The 27,153-nt window shown below is 37.0% G+C and overlaps 1 protein-coding gene across 2 annotated transcripts; it reads right to left on the bottom strand.

Annotated features, from left to right (window-relative positions):
- Window positions 1–12,957: 12,957 nt before the first annotated feature.
- pcgf1 (polycomb group ring finger 1) lies at window positions 12,958–26,648 on the bottom strand. 2 transcript variants are annotated; one of them, XM_041796878.1, is made up of 9 exons: window positions 26,536–26,648; window positions 22,758–22,863; window positions 22,501–22,653; window positions 20,453–20,524; window positions 19,954–20,059; window positions 19,766–19,808; window positions 15,145–15,228; window positions 13,430–13,510; window positions 12,958–13,137 (listed from the first exon to the last, which is right to left on the bottom strand). In XM_041796878.1, exons 1-9 carry the CDS (start codon window positions 26,620–26,622, stop codon window positions 13,087–13,089), a joined length of 783 nt encoding a protein of 260 aa, XP_041652812.1. In that variant the 5' UTR covers window positions 26,623–26,648; the 3' UTR covers window positions 12,958–13,086. The 2 variants fall into 2 exon arrangements, with proteins under 2 accessions (XP_041652812.1, XP_041652811.1); XM_041796877.1 differs by having other exon boundaries at window positions 15,145–15,231.
- Window positions 26,649–27,153: the final 505 nt, after the last annotated feature.

Below are 27,153 nucleotides of genomic sequence, written 5' to 3' on the forward strand. Positions count from 1 at the left end.
AACCCGCCTTCAGCCTGCACTGAAAACAGCTTCCAGCGAGCCGTGCGCAATAATGGCACGCATCTGCCACTCTTAACCCGGGTTTGTTTAGAAGGGGAGAAAAAAAGTCTGGCCATGAATAGCAAATGTGTTAGTGTGAGGAAACTAATGAATAAAGCTCAATGGGAGGCTGTGGAAATGCGACGTGCCGCTGCTGCTGGATGGCCATTTGGAACTGTTTTGTAACGGAGTGTGTGTGAAGTGTGTGTGTTCGTGAGAAGGAGGGCTGTGTTATCTTAGTAAATGAGTGCTTACATTAAATTCATATTAAATCTAGAAAGAATGATGCACCAGTGTTTATGATGAGCCACATTTAAACATAGACTTTCTTAGTTGTTATTGTGTAGCATTTTTACGCACGCGTAAAACAAACGCCAATCGTTTAATTCGCCTCCTGGAAATTAATTTTAATTAGTCTTTATATAATCCAAACGGATCATAAATATTCCAAAACTATTTTTGCAGGCTTAATTATTTTAGACACATTTTTAAGTCTAATATTAATATTTTAAAAGCTGTATTAATTTACCTTATAATCACAGGCTTGGTTAAGTAAAGGTATTATTGGTTATTTGAACTAATAATTTAAAACAGACATGGAGAACTTTGGTTCCCAAAAGGGCCTCATTAATCCTGTTCTTACTGCCTAAAGGGCCAAATGTTTACAAATTACAGATAGTCTAAATTAGATAATTAAAATATGTATCATTTAACAAAAGAACAAACAAATAGCTCTTATCAGAATTTATTTATCACCACATTTTAAACTTGAATGCAAAAACTTTTCCCTAATTTAATAAAATGCACAGATAGAAAGCCAATTGAAGGCACTTTTTAAATGCAAAAACAGTTTTTACCTGTAAATAAAGCATATTTTACCGACAATCCTTTTTTTCTTTTCATATTATTTAGTAATATTTAATGAAAAGGATTGACAGAAAGAGTTACAGCCATTTATATTGAGTAATTTCACTCAAAACAAAGCATAAATCTATAAAAATATTTTATTAATATTGCTATTTACCATGCTTTATAATCAGAGTTCCTACACACTCCAAAAATCAAATCTAAGATTTATAAGACCAGAATCTAGAAAAAATTCATACTACTTTTTGCGCAGCAAATAATGAAAAATGAGAGACATGACATTTCTGGGAACACCGGGCCAGGACTGAATTTTCTTATATAATGAACTGGCTCTATAAATATGCCACACACTGACAGTTATCAGCATCAGCAGCACAGATGCTGAATAACACTTTTTGTAGGGGAAAACCTGTTAAAATAAGGCCGGACTTATGTAGCAGTCCACATGTTAGAGAACCAGGCTGGTGTTTTACTACAGTACAGAGTATATTTGATCACACTGATCCTTTTAAAATAAAGAGGGATCTGGGAGTCCTCCCCTGGGAAGTCTAGAACATCCTTCTCTGAATTCTGGAGAATAATTATGCCACAATTTTTGGAGGTAGACGTTTAAAATCTTATATAAAGACTGGATAAGAACATGTCTTAGTCAAAACGGCCTCTAAAACTCCAAACCTCTCACTGGTAAAATTCAGACTTTTTAAAAACTAAATTTAAAATGTGCAATGTAAGACTTTTCTAGGATCTGTAGGAACCCTTTATAATCTTTCTGCATGATGTTGGACTGGCCGTGTACGTTGAAATGCATCATGGTAGATTCTCTCTTAATGTTTTTATTGTGTTTTAAATGTATTAATACTTCAAATTGACCTGAGAGCCAAAGAAAGAGTGAAGGAAGGTTGTCAGTTTCAGACTCCTGGCATGAGTTCTTCTAAAATACTGGGGCTTTAAATTTCTATACACTAAGTTTGGTAGGCCCAGTCTAATACTGACGGTGCGTTGTAGCAAACAGGTTCATAATATGAGGCTATAAAATAGCCTTTTCAAACTTCTTTCCTCAGGTTACTGATTCTTGAATATAAAAAATGAAATGAAGACATCTCAGTGCAGCTTTGGTTTGCTGAGTAAAAATGTGACTATCAGGGCTGAAGAAGGAAACCAAAGGAGCTTGTTAGAGCAGATTTTCTTTTCTCTCTTTTATTATGGCCGCTATAGAAACTGAACAGGCTCGCGCTCACAATGGAAGTAATCGTGTGGAATCGTGGAGGTTGAAAAGTCAAGTAGGGCTTTTATTGTGGAGGCACTCTGCACTGAGAGCAGGAACAACACGGAGGAGGGAGCTTCACTGAGAAGTCAGAGGAGGAAACGATGCAGGCTAATTTATTTTAAATGAAAAATAAAACAGAAGGAAACACTGATTAGAGATCTTAAAAGAACAAAAAAGCCTCATGAAAACTCTTTATTCCTTTATCCACTTCTAAGCGCACATTTAGATTAACCTCAGCTGACCAGAGGGCTGTGCAGATTCTAAGTGAATTATTTAAGAAGGAAATGAACAATAGAAACACTCAAAATCAGTAGAAGCGTGATCAAATGTCAGCATATTATGTCTAACTTGTTTAAATTAAGCATGCATGCCTTTTAAATCTCTATAAACATTTTTTTTAGTTTATTCTTATTTACATTTCTGAATTAAAGTTGAGCTTCTGCACTTCTCCACTGGTAAAATCCAGCCAGCTTGACTTTCAACATCAATTTATAAAATAAATTAAGGATTTATTTTTAAAACATAGGCTAAGTTATTTAGCTTTCCTTGACTGTTTCTTTACTTTGATTTAGATCACAGATGATCCCATTTTAAGTCACATTGCAGAAAAATATGGTGGCTTTCTAAAGTCAGCATTTTCTATTTTTGTAGGTTTTTTTTTTTTTTTTCTTGCATTTTCCTCTCTGTGCTCTCATCAGACAAATTAAAGAGCAGAGGTGAAAGTCCTCCGACTAGAAGCTGAAATTCTCCATTTTGGCCTAAAGGTCACATCTTTAGGGAGTTATTGTTTTTCATCATTGGAGTGGCCTGCAGGGACACAGACATACAGCTTACTCTCTAAAGCTGTCTTGGGGAAAGCAGTAATGTGGATGTGTTCGTGTTAGGATGCTGCTGACTCGGTCTATAGGTGGTTCAATTTATTCCTGATTTAAAAACATGAGAACAGAGGCTAGATGTGGAACATCAGGGGGTTTAGATTAAAATCAGGATGACATTAATGATACTGGAAAAAATTCCAAACCTTTATCTTACAATAACAAAGCAGAGATTAGAGTTAAGAGAACATTTTTAACCCTAAACCACCATTTAGCTTCGTTTGTAAAGGTTTTAGACCTTTATTTATAGAACATATAGGGAGTCTGTGCTCTTGTGCTGCTTCATTTAAAGTTATTTATCCACTAACATGGAAAATAAAATGCAGCTTGAATAAAAAAAAATGTAACTAACATGTTAAATGTGTTTGCCCTTGATGAACACTGCTCATCTATCAAATTAAACTCAATACCAATCATTTGACCTTTGTGACCTTTAGATAAACACCATTCCAGCTCTGATGGTAAAAAACAAACAGACCGGCTTTATTTGTCTGCATAACCCTGAAATTTGATTTGCACATGCACTGTTTTCATACATAGGAGTAAATTCTCTAAAGTAAATTTTAGGTCGTCCTCATGTTTAGATGCTGCAGCAGCGTGCCAACAGAGACAACAGAGAGCAGCAGACACAGGCCTCGTCTACATTATCAGCTCCTATCAGGTTATCAGAGTCTTTGCTTTCACTCTGGACAACATCACAGCCTCAGGGCCTCCGGCTCCTGCTGCTGATAAGAGCACCAAGTGCGCCACCTAGTGCTCATGTGGGAGGACTGTGCTCAATGATACACAGAGGTGGTTACAGAGAGGAAGTGGTCTGTTGTACTCGAGCAAACATGAGGAGTATTATGGGTTTGGAAATCATCGAGCCACGGTACAGAAAAGCACAAAATTTAAAGAGTTTATCACTCTTTCACCACAGTCAGAGTGTGACAGCATTTAAGAGACAAAGAGGAATGCTGGCTGGCTTTGGCTGCTTTTACATGCTGTGAAACTTTAACCCTTAAAGTCCACGAGATAGTTTTGCTGTTTTGTTAAAACTTTTCTTTTGACAATTTAAAGCAATCTGAAAATGTTAACCATGCTCATGTTTACTATCTTTTTTTGTCCCAGCACAACCCCGACTTAATGAAATGAAAATTATCTTTTTGCTTTAACTTATTTTTTAGATTAGGGCTTACAAAAACACATTAAAATTCTGAAAATTACTTAAAAAAATTTATATCTAAAAAATAAATACATAAAAATATGATGAAGTAGTAATGTCAGTTGTTGGGTTTAGAAAACATTGTAAATGTACAACCAAAAGTGGTAAAATTACATATATAAAGCCAAGAAATGAATATTTTTGCACACATTGAATACATATCTAAAGACAGTTGTCAACCAAACAATGGCAATTTTTAAAATACCTTTTGTACTTAAGCACACAGAGCATAATGAGGGATTTTTTTGCATTCCAAGACTGTGAGAGATACCCAGCCAGTGCATATTAAATATACAAAAGATGTACAAGTAAGCCAAAATAAAGCTAAATGCAGAAATATACACGGATGTGTAAAGGCACTTCTTCCATTTCTAACTGTCATTCTTGTTCATTTACACTAAAAGTTCTGATTTTCTTAGAATTTTTTTTTCTTAAAAATCCACACACCTTCCCAAAAATTTGACAGAAATGACCTAAAATGTCTGTGAGAATCCTCTTACATAGTTTTTAAGTATTCCTTAAAAACAAAGTGTATTCAAATATTTCTCAAAGGTTTCATTAAACCTTTACCATGAAGCCTAAACAGCCCATTATGATTTTCCCCAAAAAATCCATGTAAATTCCAGAAATTCTCGAGCAGATATCATCCAAAATTCAAATCAAGTTCCCAAATATGTAACAAATAAATTCCATAAAAATTTTCATGGAACATTTCCAAACTGATTCCTCAAACACCCAAACAAATTCCCTCATATTTCCATGAAAAACCAGGGGAATTCCCTCCTAAAAAAGCCTGATCAAATTCCCTAAAATGTACAACTAAATTCTCGGAAAAACTATTTTGAATTTCAAAGCTTCCCCCACTCCATCACAAAAAAATAAACTTCAAATCAAGCTCTCTGAAAAATAAAAACTCACCCAGAATTTTCATGAAAACTTCAAAGCAAATTCACTTTTTGCTTTCAGCTCATGTTCTCTTTGCATGAACTGTTGTTTTTTTTTTTTTTTTTTTAACACCAGTGATAACATATAAAGATGTTGTCTTAGAGATAGCAGAATTGATAGGCTGAAAACATTATTTTTTTGTGTTTTTGGATTATACAGAATAGGCTTGGATTTAAATTTTTGTACCTGAAATAACACTGATTGGTTCGGTCATTCTCTGGTCAGGAACAAGTGTAATGATTTGACGCTTTCAAAGATGGATCCACCTGATGACAGACATGGAATCTGTCCAATTCATCTGCTTTGCAAGGCTATTTTCTTATAGTGGTTATGGACCATCATGTAGACTTATCAATAAGGGAATCTGGGATTATTAGATTTTTGCAGACATACAGAATGAAGATTAGGACCTCTCACCAGATTTACCAGCATCTTTTGTCTCTTTAAGGCCCAAATCTTAAAGAAATGCACTGAAAATTATTCAGAAAGGTCAATCGATAAGAGTGGCTTCACAGGCTTTTTGACGACAACAACAACAAAAAAAAAACCTCTTGAATGTCAAGGTGAAACTTGTTTTGCTGGAAAATAAATCTTTGCCCAAGCCGAAGTTCTCTTACAGAATGAATAAGACTGTCCTTAAGAATTTTCTTCTATTTTGCCTCATTCATTTTACCTTCTACTTTAGAAGCCTTCCAGGGCAGGCTGCCTAGAAGCATCCCCACAGCATGATGCTGCCACCACTGTGCTTCACAGTGGGGATGGTGTGTTTGTGCAGTGTTGGTCTCTGCCAAACATGGTGTCTAGTCTGATGGCCAAAAAGGACCATTTTGGTCTCATCAGACCAACAAACTTTTTCCACATGCCTTCTGGTGAACTCTAGATGAGATTTAATCGGAGTTTTCTTCAACAGTAACTTATTCTTTGCCACTCTCCCATAAAGCTTTGACTGGTAAAAAGAACTTGGTCAACAGTTGAGTCTCTCCCATCTCAGCTGCTGAAGCTTGTAACTCCTTTAGAGTAGTCACAGGTGTCTTGGTGGCCTTTCTCACTTGTCTCCTTCCTGCATGGTCACTCAGTTTGTGAAGACGTCCTGATCCTGGCAGGTTTACACATGTGCCATATTCCTTCCATTTCTTGACGATGGATTTAACTGAACTCTGAGGATATTCAGTGCTTTGGAAACCTTTTTGTATCCATCCCCTGACTTATACATTTCGAAATCCTTTTCTCTGGAGTGTTCTTTTGTCTTCCTGGTGTAATGGTAGCCAGGAACCTTTTTTTGTGATTAACCAGTCACTGGACCTTCCAGACACAGGTGTATTTATACTACAATCACTTGAGACACACTCACTGCACTCAGATGATCCCAGTTTCACTAATTGTGAGCCGACAGGCCCCAATTAGCCGGACCTCTGTTGAATTAGGTCGGTCACTTTAAAGGGGATGAATATTTATGCAGTCACTTATATTTTACCCTACATGTTTTTGTTTACTTGACATTGCCTTGAAGAAATCTGTTTTCACTTTGATATTAAATACTTGTTTTTGTTGAAAAAGCCACATATTATTGACCATGATTGATTTATGAAATTAACAGAAGTGTAGAACATTCAAAGGTGAAAACTTTTTATAGGCACTGTAAACCAGCCCATGTGCGAGGGGTGTTAAATAACTACAAAGCCACCTGCGTCCCTGGAAATTCTATCTCTAAAAGTTTTTTCTTTTTAATTTAAAGGACAGTTTTATAACAAAGCATACCTACTTTTTGAGAGTATTGTAATTAAAAGGTTTTATTGTTATAAAATGTTGAAACAAAAAATGATAACCTGTGTAATGTAAATGTGGTTACAGTAATATTACAGGGCTGGATGACGCTGGAGATAACGGTGGAGATTTTTTTAATGGAGGGCTTAAATCTGGGTGATGCCCCACATTACTACTGTTGTTTTTAGAAGTTGCACTTAAATGTAATATCTGTAAGACATTCATGAAAAACTTAACACTCAGTTTAGAAATAGAAGACAATGCTTGTCCCGGAATACCTCTTGGTATTAGAGTTACAGAGAAGGTTGAGCAGTTGTAAAGAAGGCTGCTAGGAGATGAGTGAATGAAGAGTTACACTGTTGAAGAAGAAAGACTTATAAGTACTGCCACGGTCACAGATTTACACTCTGAAGGTAGCATCAGCAGGAAAGAATTAAAACAGAGTTGAAGAAGGTGCTACAGTTCAGAGGAAAGTGGCGTTTTGGCCGTTTTTTTTAGGTGTAATAAAAATACACCTCCTTAAGAAACAGTCTATGGTTTAAAGATGGAAGCAGCGGAGAGAGGAAATACTTCTCTTCAACAGGCCCCAGAAGAAAAATAACGTGTGTGAAAAAGATGACATTCCTTCAGTGCATCGTGCTGCAGAACTACGAGCGAGAAGATTTATTTTTCAGTAAGACAATAACCCCGGAGATAAGCCAAAGCTGACAGGTATGGCTTCAAAACAACAATGATCGGCCAAGTCCCAGTCCAGAATATGTGTGAGGACTTTAAATTATTATTCTTTCAAAATCTCTACAGAGACGGAGCACATTTTAGAAAGACGGGGAAAAATGCAACGTTTCCAGAGGCATTAAGCTACAAATAAGGTGAAAACAGAACTGCTGAAACACATTCTTTTTCAAAAGAGCGCCTCTAATGTGTCAGGAAGCAGCTTCACACTGTAACACACTGGCCGAGAGGAAAAGTTTCAATGTAAAAAGACAACTAAAGTTACACCGAAAAAAGATTATTTCTAAAGTTTGATCCAGAATTTTTAGCCCTGATTTGAGAAAAGTACAAATCAAAGCTGCTAATGCCTGTTTTGATTTTTTAATTTAATTTCTGTTTTGGCAGAAAAAGTAAAAGCTGTGGGCACTCAATATGAGGAGAATATTGTTTTCATATAATTTTCAATGATAAAATGGTGCAAGAAAACTCCTCCTGCCTAACCTTGCAAAGCAGATGGATACGCCTGTTTCCGTGTTACTCACTGGTGAATCCATCTTGCGAAGCTCCCGTCTGAACAGTTTGGGCCCAGTTAGAAAGTGACAGGACCAACCAGCATCGAGGGGCAGTACTTTCAGGCGCAGGGAGACGTGACGTAAGCAAGCAGCAATAAGAGACTGGTACAATTATGGCAGAAGACATCAGCGTGGATGCTGCTAAAGCGCCAGTTTTATCAGAACTTGACAGCATTTCTTCGTTAAAAGAAGAACAAAGAACAGCAGTGAGTTGTTTACTTAAAAAAAAAAAGTCGTGTACTGACATGTCTACAGTCGCCATGGTTTGCGTTATGCAATTCTCTATGGAGTTTGCTACTTCGGTAGGAGGGCAGCTCGCTGGCCACCACGTCACATGTTCTGATTGGCCCATAAAGATGTGACAGAACTATCATCCAATCACCCTCCGAATTTTTTTTTTCAGAGGCACTGCCCTTTCCCAAATGCTGTATATGAGAGGTTGCCCAGATGTACAGTGCTTAACAAATTTATTAGACCACCTGTCTTAAAAACAAAAAAAAAAACATAAATATTTTAGAAATCTTTGAAAAACTTGTTTAAAACTAAACTTAACTAAACTAAAACTTATTGTTATTTATTTGGCAAATAACAAACTGAAACAACTAAATAGTCCTTTTTCACACATAATAACCAAAAACTTAATGTTTTGTATGGCCTCCTTTGGTCTTGATAACAGCTTGCATTCTTGCTGGCATTGTTTTTATGGACTTTTCCACAGTCTTTTTTGTTATTGAGTTCCAAATAGTTTCTAGCTGTTCCCACAGACTTGCTTTAGATGAAACTTTTGTGCCATCAATCTTTGAATCTACTAAATACCAAATTTGTTCAATAGGATTCAAATCCGGACTTTGACTTGGCCAGTCCATCAGTTCCAGTTCTCCAGATTCCTTTGTCTTGGTCAAATAGTCTCTGCACAGCTTTGAAGTTTGCTTGGGGTCATTGTCTTGTATGAACACACGACCAATCAGACTCAGTCCAGAAGGGATTCCATGATGCACTAAGATGTTGTGGTAGACATTCTTGTTCATGATACTGTCGATTTTCACTAATTTGCCCACGTCGTATCCACAAATGGAACCCCATACCATAATGAAATCTCCACTGTTTGACTGTGGGTGCAATGCATCTGGCATCAAAACGTTCTCCAGCTTTTCTGCGGACATAAACATGACAATGCTGACCGAAGAGTTCAAACTTGGACTCGTCCTTCCAGAGTACCTTCTTCCAGTCATCAACAGTCCAGTGTTTGTGCTCCCTGGCAAATCTGAGGCATTTCTGGATGTTTGCAGGCCTCAATAATGGCTTCCTAGCAGCTATTCCTCCCTTTGAGCCTTGTTCCGTCAGTCGTCTGCTTATGGTCATTCTGGAGACGTTCTCAGACTCTGATCTAGAAGCATTCATCTCTGCCTGAAGATCAGCAGTGGTCTTCCTTCTGTCTCTAGTACTTAAAATCTTGAGGTGTCTGACATCTGCTTCAGTTAACTTTCCTTTCCTGCCTCTTCCTTGGCGCATTTTGTAAGTACCAGTCTCGGCAGTTGACTCCAAAGCATACTTGACCACACTGTGAGAACACTTTATGTCTTTCCCGATTTGTCTCAGAGACCATCCAGCATCATGAAGTGCTTTAATGTGGACTCTTTCATTTTCAGTGAGCTCTCCACGTTTTACCATTTTGAACAGGAATGAGGAATTTCGAACTGAATTCACCTTTTTATATCCAAATTTGAGCTGGCTCACTGGGCTTCTCTGAGAAGTCAGAAATTAATCAAGCATAACATTCAACCACTAAAAACATTTTTTCTCATCAGGAATGCAAGTAAATAACTATAATTTGACATATCAATAAAGAAATAATGTGCTTTACAATTTTTTTTTTTTTTGTAAATCAGTACATCTGAAAATTCATGTATAACAATAATAAGTATATTTTAGCATTAAAAATATCATTTGGGTTAAAGAGCTTCTACATATTGGTGTATTAACCATTGCAAAAACCTAAAAAATGATTTTGGTAATTACCAATGCTTTTAATTTAGGGCAGCTGTGGCATAAACCTCACTTTGGGTGGTGGTCTAATAAAGTTGTTAAGCACTGTGTGTGAAACAAATCCACCTGGCATGCCAGGTTACCTCACGCCATCTTGCACCAAAATGTTGGCATACATTTGTGCAGTTTTGCCCACATTTAGACCAGCGTTTTTGTGCGATTTATAAGTTTTCTTGCAGTTTTTGATGGATTAATTCATCTACCACTGAACTGTCTCTTTAAATATAAATGTTTTTGTACTTGTATAACTATCGATCAAGTCCTCCTGTTTAAAGTCTGATATTTTTTTAAATGTATGATAAATTTGTATAATGAAAGTAAACTTAATATTTCCTTTGGATCAATAAAGTATATCTCTAATCTAATCTAAAGACTTTGGCACCCATTGGCAATGTTTAAAAACGGCAGTAATTAAATTCTTTTCATCAGCATAAAAACTTACTTCCATTTGTAATTTCTTTTAACAATTACTGACATTCTGTGAGAAACACCACAGTTAAACATTTCAATACTTCAGTGTACAGCCATATCTCTTATTCACAGATAAATAGTATCATTACGTGTGGTTTCAAAGATTTAAAAATTGCCTATTGTAGGTCATAATTTCAGACAAAACCTGTTAGAGAAAGGGAGAGCAATACTTGTTTACTAAAATTCACATATCGGGCACCAGTTTAGCTCAGTGTGTAGAGCAAGCGCCCAAATACAGACGCTGTGGTCCTCAATGATTCCCAGTCTCAGCGCTGTTTGGTACGTCTTTCACCAACTCTCTCTCCTTCTATTTCCTTTCTTTCTTCAGCTGTCCTGCCCCCAAAAAAGGAAAAAAGCCCCACCAAACATCACAGAAAATAGATAAATAAGTCAGCAAATACTGACACCTCTACTGTCTTTTTCAAAGTGTGTAAAAAATGCAGTAGCTAAAAATCCCATACAGGGCAACTAGAAAATAGATAAATACCGTGCATATTCAGATCATAAGACAGGTGTGCAGGAGAGGAAGGAGTCCCATCAAAAAGTTGTAAACTCCTGAACACTGTCTAGGTCAGGGATTTTCAAAGTATGAAGCAGGCTTTCCTTGAGGGGAACAACAAAAAAGGCAAAACTTGTAATTTTCTGAGCTAGCTTCTGAAATGTGCAGAGCAAACTTGAGAGATTTTTACCCACTGCAGAGACAGAAGAAAAGATTCTTGGGTTAAAAGAAAAAAGAAGTAAGACGACGACTATTATGTTGAGACTACGCAATCAAGTTTGGTGACCGGGACAAGACAGTATTTTTTTGCAGACAGAGAAAAACAAACTAAACACCAAGGCAAACTCTGTAAGTGTGACTGAAATCAATGGACAATCTATTGAGCAGGTTCATGAAATGAAGTATGTTGGTCTCCAGTCAGACTCCAGCCTTAAAATTCATAAGGCAGGACTGATAAAGCTAACCTTCACACATTTAGACTCACAGGACTGTTTATCATTTCACGCAGTGAATTCTTTTATGAACTCAAATTTCACCCACATCAGCTATTGTGGAACCTCCTGGTCACAAGCTGCACCTAAACAATCAAACCTCTGATGATTTATAGAACATTAAAGTCTTAGATAGGATGCTGATAGAATCACATCACTCCCATGTCCTAAAAAGTAGAATGTTAAGTCTTGAACATTTGATCAAATTTGCTGATCTTAAACTAATTCATAAATGTTCAAACCATCAGACCCCCAGGCACATGGAGCATCTCACGGAGACTGTAATGTGCCCTTTTGTAAATCCTCAGTGGGAAAACAGCATTTTCTGCACAGAAGATCAAAATGTGGAATGCTTTGCCAGCAGAGATCAAACTGGATCCAGACTGGGATCATTTTTGACTCAGACTGAAGCGGTTTTTAAAGAGGACTCAGTCTTAAAGTCTTGGATGATCTCACACTTCCTTTCTAACTTTGTGCCATAGTGTGATTGTATATTTTATGTAATCTGTTAATTTTTTTGATATGTTTATTTTGTGTATTTGTGGTTGAATTTTATGTCTTTTAAAGCCCAGTTAGGGACGGGTATTGCAAATTTGCTCTGGTTATAAACGCTGATGTGTGTGGAAAAAATTTTCTTGCATCATACAGGTCCTGATACAAATAAATATTAAATAAATGAAGGTGAAGGATGATCTGCAGTTGTACCTTTCCATAGTACAGCCCTGCATCAACTGCATAAATGCAGACTCATACCTACTAAATAAGAGGTCAACATAATGAGGCAAGATTTCAACAAAAGCAATACTAGTTGCTGTGGGTTGATGGATTGCTTAAAAAAGGAATAATTCCGACACACATTATGAAAAGACAGAGGTTTTAAAGCAGAGTTATTTTAAATAGAAGCAGCAATCCTGTTCTTTCAGGGGAGGATCTCCCACACTTTGAGAACCTCTGGTCTAGATTACAGAAAAACACTGGCAAAGTTTCAGTGCCAACATATTTGTGAAATTAAAACCATGTGTGGGGATTTACTTGCCATTTTTGATTACTAAACACAACAAATAAACCCACACGAAGTATCTCATATTTCCATTTTTGTTGTCAATATTTGATTTATAATATATTCCCTTATTAAGAGTATTAGTATAGGTGCAAGAGGCTTTTCTGCATTTCACTATGTAGATTAAAAAAGTTATTACAAACTGGAATTTTTCCCATTTCAAATTTATTTTCAAAAATACAAAACAAGGAAAATAAGTATATGTACACAAACACTATTAAAATAGAATATGTATTGTACAAAATATGTACAGCTGTCCCGAGTGAAAACCAGTCCTATCTGTTCCTTTTGTCCTTGATGGTGTAGTGCAGCACCAACGGCTGGGCCTACAGAAGAAGACATTTTAAATATTAAATGCCAATATTTAAAGGGCACACTTTAATATTTTACTTTGATAATAAAGTAAATTCTCCTTTGTTTTCTTGCATGCATTAAATCAAGCATCACACTACATATGCAGACAGAATCACTAAAAAATTTAACACAAATGCTGAGAACAATTATTCTCATTTATTCACTTAAACTTAGTTTACTTTCTTCCACCTCCTTGCTGATTTAAACTTTAGAGAAGTTTGTTGTGTCATTTATTACCACTAGCTAACATTTGCCGAACCGTACCTTTCCAAACCAGTGTGAGAGCCATAACCGCTTCATGGTCATGTGATCAGGCAGAGATTCATTGTTAAACAACATCTGGACCTATAAGGAGACCACACAGACAGATGTGAAGGGAAATCTCAAAGGAACATCCATGGTTATTTTCAAATGTCAGCTGTTTCTAAGTTTGTTAGTAAAGTGTGGATAAAATACAGTGGGAAAAAAAGAATGTTATTTACACCAAACTGCCTTAAATTGTCTCCAAACTGAGACAAAGTCATTAAAAATGAAAGAAAAAGAGTGACTGGGTAAATAACCTCAACAAGGCTGTGAAAACATGGATTTATGGGACTTCTACAGGCATGTTAAGTTTTTAATTAGAGGAAAATGTCCAAAAAAAATAAATAAAATAAAAATGAAAACAGAAATGCTGACCATAATGTAGTCATTGGAGGAGTGGTTAATACATTAATTGCATCAATATATTGTTTTAGAGGAAGATTTAGATTTTCCCCAAGCTTGCTCCACCAGCCCCATGATCTTTGTAGGAAAACTAGTTTGAAGAACAGACTTAATAGGCCTGCCATGTATAACTGCAAACTAAGTATTCTTATTTGCTTTATCCACAAAAGACACACACATATTTCAGAATTAAGAAAAAAGAAAACTCTTTATAATATAAACTGAGGTTGGCATGAAAAAAAAAAAAACATTACATTTTATTTTTAAGTCATACTGCTCAGCCCCGACAATTTGATTAAAGTGAGCTTTTGAGCAGGGACAAAAAGGGAGGAATTAATTTTACCCCCATTACTTTACTGCACGTTTTTCTTTTAGGTATTTTTAAACAACACGATTTGACCTTTATTCGAGAAAAATTTAGAGGAAATATTGTAAGTGCATGTTTGTGCAGATTAAAGTGTCTAAAATCTGTTTACATCATCACTAAAATAAATCTTACAACAGCATTAAAGTAGTATTCAAAGTTTAATCAAGAGATTATTTTCTGACTGAATTTTTAATAAATTGTATGGAATCACATTTCTTTCTCTATGCCCTAACTGCCTGAACCTCAAGTCTCATTTCACATAAAAACCCTCTTAGATCCACTGCAGGGTTTTCATATGCAGGGGTATAATGCTTCTTTCTCTCTAACGTGTTTTTTATGTATAGTCTGTTTTGGTTTTTTTTTAGGTTTGACATTAGAGCAGCACAAATGTGAATAAAAATCAAAATTTTAGTTTACTGGCAATCAAAAAACATTGCTGATCATGTTTTCCATTTCCAGTGCATCCTCTGCCCCTGGAAAACTATAATCCTCTATTAAAAAAATTAAAAATATATGACAAAAAAAACTCCTCTTCTTTAATGTTACTGCCATAATGTTTGATTAAAAGTTCCTTTTCTTTAAAAAAAAAAAAAAAAAGAAACAAAAATAAAATAAGTTAATAAAATTAATAATTAAGTAACAATTGAAAATAAATAATAAAGACTGAAAATAAAGTTCCCAAGCATCAGGCAACCATTTAATAAAACACATCCTTAAATGTGGATGAACACATAACTTTAAAGCTCTTCTTGGACATTTACTTCTTGTATTTAGTATGGCTACAGTGTTAAAGCATAACAATTTTTGCACAAATATTTTCTCAGAAGCATTATTTCCAAGTAATACTGGTTCACTTTCATCTAAAGTCGTGTCTCCCTTCATGACTCGATGATAATTACAAACATACCTGGTGTTTCTCAACGTTGAGTCGATGACAGAGAACCTTCCTTAGATGCCTCACCTCTGCTCGGACAGAGCAGCGAACAAACTTCTGCTGCAGGGGAAAGGTCAAAAAATATACTTAAAAATTTAAAAATGTACAGATGAGAAGGATTCAGATGAATAAAAAACAGCTGTACGTTCGTGCTCTTTGCCGCAGCTCAAAAAGATCACAGTGGAGTTAGCCGGGGAGGTTTCTTGACTTTTAACTGCTGTTTAACTGCCTAAATTAATCGTAGTTTTTTCATGTAGCTGCATCATGACACAAAGTCTAAAGCATCAGTTCTGTTTTGGCTGCATCTTTGGAAGAAAATGGTCCTAAGATGTTGTTTTTCATTTTTCTATTCTAAAAAAAAGTTTTCCATCAAAAGTTCACAGTATTAAAAGTGTAGAAGTGCTTCTCAAAATATGAGACGATTACATTTCAAACATGACAGCATTGTTACAGGTCAGGTAACAGCATATCAGTGTGTAGCTTACTCCTGTTACAGTTTAATTAACAATGGAGGAAAAACCAAAGAAGCAGCTTGATGGTTTCACTTCTAAACATACTTATTATGCTAAAGCCACTGACCTAAACTTCTTTACTCCCTGAATGAAGTGTGGGTCTGTAAAGCTAAGTCAGGTTTTTACCTCTGTATAAACATGAGGTTATGATGAACAAGCAGGAGACAGAGGACAAACCAAAGGTTACGGGTGTAATTCAGACCCAGAATGCTGTATCGACAGAGCATGCTTGGCAAAATGATCCCACATAACAAAAGTCCCATTTCACAGCTTACCACTGAGGTTAGAACGACAGAGCTGCATATCAAGAGTGGTAGGAATTAAACCGGCAAAACTGCGTGCTCCCATTACGTCTGGTAACATTAGACAACAATAAACAACATTTTGAATTTATGGAAGGGTCAAAGAGGACGTGTGCTCATGATGATGCCTATTTAGCTTGCTACTGGGACCAGAGCACTTCTCCCAAACTCTAAACTCATAATGCTTTAAAAAAACAAAGTTTTTCCTCAGTGCACGGTCATCATCATAAGCCAAAAATGTCTTATTGTGCAAATATCAGAAAAAGACAGTGAAAAACATGGCCTACAGAATAAGACGTTCTCTGAGGCAAACAAGACTTCTATGGTTGTATGTGTACTTGCAGAAGATTTATATTGTATTTATTTATATTATATTGTAAGTTTAGTGCTGATTACGACTAAGACTTAATGCCTTTCCAGTCATACAAGTGTAGTTCATCATCAGTAAGTCACTGTTTTAATTTGTTAATGATATGTCTTCTATAGCTGTGTTTTATGTTCCTGCTGCTGGCTCAGCACTACCTTAGTCCGTCATACACAAAAACCACCAAAACGTTTCAGTGCTCATGTCCTAGACATGACCACCAAGGACATAATTGTATATGCCAGGAGATTTGTACTCCTTGAGGTTCCCTTAATAGCTGCTGGGTTTCTCCACAAGCTATTTGAAGATGTCTGGCCACTTTAACTGTGGCCTGTTAGATGGATGGTTGACCTGCTGACCTGACCGTTAGTACAGGTCAGCAAACTTCACCTCAGTTCCTTTTACTGTAAGACAATTTGTCTTATGAATCATAATCAGCCTCACTGGCAAAATCTGCTCACACAAACCAGGAAGTTAAAAGTTTTGCTCCTAATGTACAGGGGTTAAATATCAAATATTAAAAATAAAACTGATTAAACTCATTATGAATTTAAATATGCACACACTGAAATTAGATATTTTTTTACTAATGTAAGTCTCTGTGCAGTAATAGTACTATGTAGTAGGGCTGACACCTTCCAGTCGGCTGGTTGATCAATGTGCTCTCATCCGACCAAGATCCCGCTGGTCGACTGGTCATGCGCACACGTGTGTGTGTATGTGTTTGAGAATGAAACGGTGTGAGCATGCAGCTGACTGAGAAACATGCAGCAGGAAATGGTGAGGGGCAATGAAGCGCTGGGCAATAAAGGCAGAAAGGCACACAAAGTATTATGTTCTGATTGTTTCACAACAGTAACGGTAAATAACTTAAAAACATATTCTAAACCTGACATGAAGATGAACGTCTGTTTGTACTGAAGTTCTGCTGCTCAGTGTCTACTCTGCCCTCCGTCAGAGCCTCAACTCCTATACTCCTAAATTCACAGGTTAGCAAATACCTTAATCATCTCAGTAACATGTACACATCAGCATTAGTATCAAACTGTAAATAAACGCCAAGTGCTGTCTGATATATGCTCACGAATGACAGCGCGAACTGGAACAAGTGCTCCTGTTAAAAGTTATGGTTATGAATTAACACAACTAATTACCCGAGGATATGTTGCAGGTTGTGATGCTCAACAGTAATCACCTTTGAGTCGGGTGTTATTTTAGTACAACATAACGAGGTTAAAAATAAGTAATAAAGCTTGTCATGGTTATTTTTAAGATAATTCAGACAACCAGTAGGGCACAATGAGGAACCTGGCACAGATTAAGTAGATTTTTAGATAAAGGGAAGCTTTTTCCTTTTTTTCCCAGTACCTGAATTAATAGTACAGGTGCAGGAAGTGCAAGGGTGCTGAATAACCATGATTAAGAGGGATAAAATATGTTATGTGGAAGATTAAAATGAGGTAGATAAGATATTTTTCAAACTTTTAAAATAAGTAGTAAGGGTGTCAAGACACTGTGATTTTCTGATGTGAACTCCCCCGATTTCTGTGAATGCTACTACTACTTAACTTTGACTTGGCCCACATAACGCGCTGTTATTGTGTACAAAATTTTAAAATGGTCTAAAGCAAAAGCTCATTTCACAAAAATGAACTTCAGATTAACTGCATAGCCCTAATTCAACCTCTTTTTCTCTAAAAAGGGGAAATGACTAAGGGTTCCTGTACACCTTTACCAATCAAATCAAAGACCTTTTTGAAGACCTGAAATGAGAAAAATTAGCATTTTTGAGTGGCAAATGGTTGAATATAAGAGGTATATGAGAATTCTCTGTAAGTCCAAAAGAGCTGAATTATTTAGTTTAAAAAACTGTTAATGAAATATCAACTGATAGAAGACAAAGAGATTTTTTTGGTCAGAAACACCCAAAATTGTTGATTTCTGGCACATTACATGCCTCTTTTCTACCAAAAGACAATATAGTGGAATTTATCACAACATAAGCAACAAGCATATTTTCAAAAAAGAGTGATTACAATTTAATAAATGTAGATAGAAATCCATGAAACATCCAAGTCACAGTGCATTCTTAAACTCAAGAACACTAACTAGTAAAGACAAGACTTAAGACTTTTAAGGGTGGAAGATTTCAAAATTCTAACTTTAGACTTTTTAAGGGGCTACAGGAACCCTGTGAATAATGTTTCGGCCTACAAGGAAACTTTAAAAACCTTTAAATTGAAAACAAACTATATCTGAAACTTAATTTGACTTGCATTTGGACAACAGCTCTGCAGTACAACACAGCTATTTGTTACACAAGAGCACCCTCTGCTGGTTGAATAAAGTCACTGCAGCATGAAAAAGTACGTCTGGGCTGCGTGGATTATAAATAAAGTACAATTTGCTTTAGCCTCTGTGTTTTAGTTAAACCACTCTGCCTATAATCATTGTTTAAGACTTGATCCATTCCAGTCTTTGCTTCATATTTCTCTCACTACACTCACTCCTTTGACAAATGAGCCTGTCCAAAGGATTCAGCCACATAGGGAGAATAACCTACATGATAGGCATTTTCTGCAGTTTAGTGGGTTTAAAATTAGTAAGCAAGCACTTTCCAAAGACCAGTATGTAAATGTTAAATAACTGGGTGGTGGAGAAAACATATGCAGAAAAAAACCGCTTAATCTGAGATAAACTGGGATAAAAATTCATATCAGCCTTTCATTAACATCAATTTCAAATTTTTGTTGGTGCCAAGCAGTTTTCTGCTTTGTTCTTCTCTGTGACAAAACAGGAGTTTGTCACACAGCAAAGACTACGGCCTTTCAACTGCCTGGTGCCTGAGTTCATTTGAATCAAGTCTATAAAAATGTAGTTGTTGGATAATAAATATGCTGCTGTGAGATGTTTTAGGTTGATACATTATTCAAACTTTTTCCAAAGAGTCAGCCCTAATTACCAAACACTGAGTCACCTCTTGACAACATCAAGTTATGCTTCAGTGTTTAACCAACACCACAACTCACTTCAACAGTTACATAATCAACCGTTTTAAAAAATGCCGGTTTGCTTGGGAAGTTGAAAATGATTATATGCCTCAGTGGCGTACTTCTGCCATTCATCCATGTCTGTTTGTTAGTACGAGGCCGCCACAGTAACCAGCTCTGAGTGCTCTATTCTGCTGGTGTAGCAGACGTCATTGTGTCATGTATTTACTTTGCAGTTTGAGGCAGAAAAATTACTTGTTAAGGCTTCAAAAATTTGCCCCTGATGACATGTTTCTCAGGGTTATGTAGACCTGTGAGCTGAGTTGCAAAGAAAGCCTCCAAAAACAGCTTGACAGTTTCATTTAGCTGTGCATTCTTGAAATGAACTGCTAAATACATTTAGGTTAGATGACTGGTGCTACTTACCTGGAGTGTGAGCTTTGTCTTGTCCTTTCCAGAAAGTGATGAACTGTAAAGACAAACACAATAGTTTAGAGAGGAGGCATTAGCCAGGCTAGACTTTTGAGTTTGACACAATTAGCAGCTTTTCTCTCCTTGACTAGAGCAAAATTCAAACAAAAAATATCAGATATGTTTATAAGAGAGAAGCTCACCTTAGTCTTTCTAAACAGAGTGACACCTGCTCATCATATCTGTAGAAATGCGCTTTTGAATGGTCAAAGCTTGTATACGGTAAACCCGTAGCATCAGGTATAGAGTCTGCCAAGATAAAGGAAAAAAAAAAACATCAGTTTACACATCAAGGACATTTCGAACAGTTGCAGTGTAGCCAAGGTAGCATCTATAGACAATAACAGTTACAGATGAATAGATGTTGATCCTAACGTCAGCCTATGTTCAGCAACCTTGTTCAGTCTGAATAGAAATGGGAAATTTTTTTTTAAAAACTTCAAGAAAGTTGAACAAGTTTGTCCAAGCTATGCTGCAGTGGTTTACATCCATTCAAACTTGGTGCTGTGCAAAACACCAAAGCAACAGAACTTAAGAAAGAACTTAAAAAAAGAAAAGAGAAAAACATTTCTGCAGTTTCCTCCCCTATAATAACACAAACATACCAACAGACTGATACAATAAACTCCACTGATGACTCACCGTCTCCTGATGGCTGGATGACTCTCTCTAACCCCCGTGACTGATAAAACTCCTTTATTCTTTTATCTTCACCTGTTCAACAACATGGAAATTAGACAAACTGTGCCAAAATTACTCCCAGGCACTTCATTGGGCACATCTTTTCAACCGCTCATCTTTGTAAACATCCAATCAGCCAATCACTTGGTGGCAACCAGTGCATACAAGCATGAGGGCATGGTCAAGAGGATGTGCCTAGGTTCATACAGAGTATTTCAAAAAAGGGAAGAAAGGCAAATTAACCCTCTGAACTCCACTGGGTGGCTGATGATCACAGGCAGTAGTGCAAACGTTGTTTACAATATCTCAGGAAACCTATAACAGATCTCTTTGGAGTAAATTTTCATCTGAAGCTTACCTTTTTGTCAATCTATAGACTACTCCTGACATTGATATCCCTTCCAGAACATTTTTAATCTAGGCACTAAGCCTAGTGTTTATTGAGAGCTTTGATGGATTGCTAAATCCATGAAAATGTATTATGTTTTTGTTGGTATAAAAAAAAAAACTCAGCAGAGGTGCCATCAGTCCTCTGTTTTGACACTGGAAATTAAAGACAACAACTTCATGTTAGCCTGTTGCTCCATTTTCTTCTATTATCGTTTTCTTGGTGGTAGTGACAAATAAGGTCCAGACAGAGATAAACAAGTGCCAAGATAATTATCTGCCGCTTTAAAAAGGAAGAAAAAGTAGTCTGTTACTGCCCAAATAATGAAAAGAGAACTTTTACAGTCCTAAATTGGGCTTCATGCACATTTAACACACTGGACTACCAAACATGCTCAGTATGTGAATGGGTTTTACAGAGAGAGTTTATAGTGATAGTTTTTGTTATATGCTTGTTAGAAAGTTGTTCTTTCTCCTGATAAATAAGGCCTGTAGGAACTAAACACAGATGTGGGTTGAGATTAGACAGCCTTTTTGGGATAAAAAAAATACAGACTGACCAAAAATAGCACAAGCTGGCTTCACATTCCAAGGGCGAAGTGACTTTATTCATGCAATTGTTGTTGTTGGTGCCTGGTCTGAGTCTTTCAGGAACTGCTATAAAGCCTTCTTGATAGCAAAGGTCAAAGGAGAATGACCAGACTGGTTTGAAATGATAGAAAGGCAATAATAACTCTTGGTACCACTCATTACTAGGGATGCAAGATATTTAAATCCAATATATTGGTTAGTAATATGGGCAGAAATGTTATCTGCTAATACCTGTAATAAGCCTTTTTTTAAGCCAATACTTATACCATGCCAATATTGTACATTTCTACAGTATGTATAGGAATGTGCAACACGTTGAACCTACAGGCAGAAGGGCAACAGCAGCAGAAGACCACCAGGTGCCACACCTGTCTGCTAAAAAAAGAGAAAAAATGAAGCCACAGTCCACGTGGGATTACTGACATTTAACAATAAAAGATTGAAAAAAAAAGTTGCCTGGTCTGGTGAGCTCATTTCCGCAGATATCTAAAACAGTAGAGTGAGACTTTCCATGTTTTAATGGCCCTGGTAATGGTAACAAGCAGTGTCGGTGGCATCTTTGGGAGATCTGATACAAACAAATGGTTCTTCAGAGATAATGAAGACAACCTTGAACCTTGGGCATAAAAGCCAACAACCATGGCACGTTCAAATACATTTAGACACCTTTCTTGTCCATACTGATGCTCGGCATGAACTTCAGCACTGTGCCTGACCACGTCTAAATGCTTAGAAGCATTGATTACAACCATGTGATTTGTCACTGATTATGTATCTGTGTTAATAAACAGCCAAAAAGGTGTATCTAATGAAGTGCTCAATGAATTATACACTTCAGTGCACTAAAACATCTGCTTTCAATGCAGCATTTAAAACTGTTGATATCCTGCAGCTGTGAAGTCAGATTTGTTGTAGTAAAACTTCTGCTGGAATAGAGCAAAATTTTATCAGCACTATTTTTCAAATATTGATTGTTATGTTGGAAACTTTTTATACCACAACTGTTACAGAGAACAGTGCTATCTACTTACTTTCTTGCAGCCCGGGCACCAGTTTATAGACGATGTCCTGCATCACTCTGTCCAGCTTCAGGTTGAGTAGAGGCTGGGTTTCGTGTATTTTGATATTACACATGGGGCAATACTTGCTCGTTTGGAGGTACTTTACAATACAACTTTTACAGACTGGGGAGAGAAAATTTGCATCATCATTCAAATGACTTCATCCAGCTCTAACATAAGGCATGCCAATAACAATAAAGCAAATTAGGACATCAATTAGGACTTACAGGTGTGCAAACACTCCGTAATTGTTGTTGCATCTATGAAGTAACCCGCACATAGGTAGCACACGATGTGTTCATTTAGGTCCTTAATCTTTAACTTCACCTCCTCCTGTTGAGACAAAAAAAGGGTGTTTATGTCAACTCCGAAACCAGGTTTAACAGCAAAATTCCTTTAATAAAGATACAGATCTTCAGGTTTTGTTGAAGGGGCTGAAACAACTCAACAATTACACACATCGCAGTATTAATTGGAGTCATTTTTCTGTTAACTTTTAAAGCAATGCACAAGCAACACCTCTAATTTATACTACAGAACAAACATGACTTGTCTTTTTATTTACCATTAGAGTTTCCCACAGATTGCTGTTGCGCCTGCTATGTGCTATTGCTGAAAACACAAACATTCCTCATCTTCACAAACATTCCTCATCTTCACAACTGCATTTATTCAAGAATCAAAAACTGAGTTTTAGCTTTCTTGGTGCGACATTTGAGCACATCATTAAATTTTATTTGCATTGGCCTAGTCGTTACTTTACTAAACCTAAACTCTATATATATAACAGTTTGTCTGCTCATTTAGCCCTCGTATTATCCTTGATTCTGTCAATTTTCAACACAGGATTCCACACCCGGCTGATATTTTTAACTAACAGGACTTGCTACAAAGTTTAGGAGCACTTTTCACATCTGATCTGAGCAGATTAGAAACGTACTGTTCTTCAGCTGCTGTTGATTGCAAACTACTTTCAGTGCAGCTGGAGTTTGTTTTTCTTAAAGCTAAGAGGAAGGAGCCGCTTCTGATTGAATTGTGCTCTGGTTTTTCTGGGTGTTGACTGCATAAAGATAAAGAGCGTATACTTGGGTGGCTGCATATACACTTGGTGGCCCATCCATGTGTCATTTATGTGTAAAAAAAAACTGCCATTGACTTATCCGCACGGAACTAGAATAAACTAGGGACCTCTGGTAATTTGCAATAAATAAGCAGGACATCCATGTTTTTAATCCTGTACAAACTGACTACGTCTGTAATTTGTGGAGCTAAAATTGCAGTGCAAATTACCTACCATATTTTAGTGCACACATAGGTCCACAGGTAACACTAATCCCGTACGAATCAGCCTCTCTAATGTAGGGTGGTAACTCTAGTTTTTATACAGTCCATGCAGCTTTTTCTGCTCCTTTTTCTGACTAAAAAAAATAATAGAGGCTTCGTAGGACATTGTTAGTTTTGACCCAAATAGGTTATAAAACACTGCTCCTATTTCAGTTAATTTCAGCATATGTGGAAAAATAGCTTCATTTATTAAGTTCTTTGAGGAATTTCAAGGGACCATGCCAACCGGTGACTTTCAGCAAAAGTACAGATGTTGAACACTGACTCCTTGTCAATGCCCTTTTAGGAAAGTCATTTTTATTGATTTCATATCTGATAAGAATATTTGGACTCAACAAACGTCCCAACAAAGAGTTGTTCACAAGAATTAGTATTCAACCGCTGTTCTAAATACTAAAGGTGCATTCAAAAGCATTAGAATATTGTGAAAAAGTTTCCTTCTCTCAATTTAATTTAAAAAGTCAAAGTTTTATATACTCTAGCTCAGTGGTTCTCAACTGGTGGGTCAGGACCCATAAGAGGGTCCCTGATGCATGAATGAACAAACTTTTAAGCAGGTATTCAGTGGGTCATGAATGTGTGTCTGGAAAAAAATGGTAGAAAAAATCCATAAAGAGCATGCAACCACACCGGATTTTACTCTGTTTTATTGTGATAATGGGCACATTAAAATGACTTATGATTTCAACTCATGTATCCCCTTTTTTGTAATGAAAGTGCAGCTTTTACCATGTTCATGAAGTAATATCTCAAGAGTTATGGAAAATTGGCTTAAATTTGCATGTTATCATGGGAAAAGGGGGGTGTAAAACATGTCAATTTTGTCCTGTCCCTTGTTCCTGTCATAAATTCTGTTCCATCCAAGATCTTAATTGCAATAATTTTATTTACTAAACGTACACTCATGGAAGTTTTGGGAACTCTGGGTCATGATATGTCAGCAAAGACGTTGATGGGTCCTGAGGCAAGACCAGTTGAGAACCACTGCTCTAGATAAGTAGTTTTCAATGTTTTAAGCCCAAGGCATAAGTGAGATCAAGCCAAAATCTAAATGCACACCTTATTCATACAAAACAGCTGCTGTAAAGCACTATGAAGTTGCTTCTATTGTTGTATAGTTGTAGTAATAACGTGTGGTTGTGCAGATTCCCAAGACACACCTCGACTTGTCTCAAGTGCCCTGCCAGATCTTTTGAGAGCACCGCTCTAGATTCATTAACGGTAAAGATATACATTTAAAACACTTTTGGGGGTTTATCTCTGATGATTACTGCTGACAGCTTGCTAAAATAAAAATCAAGCGGCTCTGTCTTAATGTAAAAACCAATGGGGTGTCATGTCATCTGCTAATGCTGATCTGATGTGTGTATCAAGTCCAGAGTCAACCAAGCCGTCTACCAGGAGATTTTTGAGTCATTAAATTTTCCGTCTGCAAACAAACTTTATGTAAATGCTTATTTTCTTTTCCAACTGTTTCTGGCAGGCAGCTCACAGTGAAGCCAAAACTGTGGTTTGCTGACCACAGTGTAACTTTGCTGGCCTGGCCAGCCTACATCCCTGGCCTGAACCCCATAGAGAACCTGTGGTCAAGAGGAAGATGCTCACCAAAGGCAATAATAAAGACGAGTGCAAGGCTGATATCAAAGGGATTTAGCTATAACACCATAGCAGTGCCAAAAGCCGATTCCCACCATGCTACGCAGCACTGGTGTCATAATTTGTGTAAAAGGAGACCCGACCAAGTAATGAGTGCATGAATGAACAAACTTTTAAGTTTTTTTTTCATACAGAAATCTAACATTTCTGTATAAATTTCTTAGTGTAATGTATTATTCTAGATACTTAATTTTTGATTCACGAGAGCAGTAAGGCGTAGTCTAGTCATAATGGATAAAACTTTGGTAAATTTAACGTCGTGTAATGTATAAACAGTATATTAAAGTTTCCCTTTTTGAACAAAAGTACAAGGAAAAAACGAACTTTACTACCATTGCGGAGAGGCACCTGTAACCATGGATAAAGTCAGGTGAAATCTGCCCGTTAACAGGCTCATTAGTTCAACTTACACCTTGCATTTAAAACGTACACGCACACTACGATAAGTCCGACATTCCGGTCGTTTGAACAAAAGCGGGTCGAGGTGAAATGTTGCTTTATGTACTGTGGGTGGAAGCTAGGACCAGCGCTTTATCAACATTCAACTTTACCGGACAAACTCTGAATAAAACACGCGGCGTGCTCCGTCAACACAATCAGACCGCCGCAGCTGCGAAACACAGCCGTTGTTGTTTCGGTTGCGGAGAATACCTGAAGTACAGCAGTCAATACCAAATCGATATCAGTTCACCCTAAACAAGACTGCCAGGAGAGCTGTTAATTTTAGGGCCAAAATGGATGAAATTGACCGTATGTTGTTATGTTTTCAGCACGCTGCTCCGCTGTTCAGGCAGAACAACACGGGTCGACTCCCACCGTCTGCGCATGCTCAAAAGCGGCTCTTCTCATAGCGATCCAGCATTGCTCTCCCTCTCTCTCAATCAGCGCCGCGGAGACGACAACGATCTCCCGGCAATGCGTGCCTCCAACACGCTCCTGCTGCAGTTTGGCTGCCCGTTTCCTCGACCCCCAGTGCTAATGAGCTCGAACAACATGCTCACTCACCTCGTTCCTCAGCGGATCCAGTTTATAGACGGACTGTAGCTGATTTCGTAGCCGCATCGCTATGGCCATCGGACCTTGTTCCGCCATCTTTGGGAATTATGCTTACTTCCGGGTAAACCGGATGTTGTATTTATGAGCTCTGAAGAAGGCGGGCCACTGCAAAATATTAAACGAGGAAAATAAATAAATCGATATCAACGTGAATAATTACATACCAAGCCACTTCACAGGCATTCAAAAAGACTTTTAAAAGAATATCCTAATATTTTTCACTCCATGCAGACCAATTACCATAACATAGCCCATTTAGCTAAAATGCATTCAATTTTTCAACAATGAATCTAAGGCCCTGGGCAACCGCGATTAGACCTGTTTTCAGAATCATTTGGATTTGTACAGGTTTGACAGACAGCTGCAGTTCCCTGTTTATATTGCATAACCTGTTTTGATTGGAGGACTTGTTGACCTTTTTTATTTTATTTTTTTTCTGGAAATTTTTATTAATTTTAAAAACAATAGCTTCAACAGAGGACAGCCTAACAACACAGAACAAATAAAAAACAAAGCAAATACAAAACATAACAATGACATGACAAGACAGAGCAAGGATCAAGAGAC

Source organism: Cheilinus undulatus, linkage group 10 (genome assembly GCF_018320785.1).
Source record: "Cheilinus undulatus linkage group 10, ASM1832078v1, whole genome shotgun sequence".
Classification (NCBI taxonomy): Eukaryota; Metazoa; Chordata; class Actinopteri; order Labriformes; family Labridae; genus Cheilinus; species Cheilinus undulatus.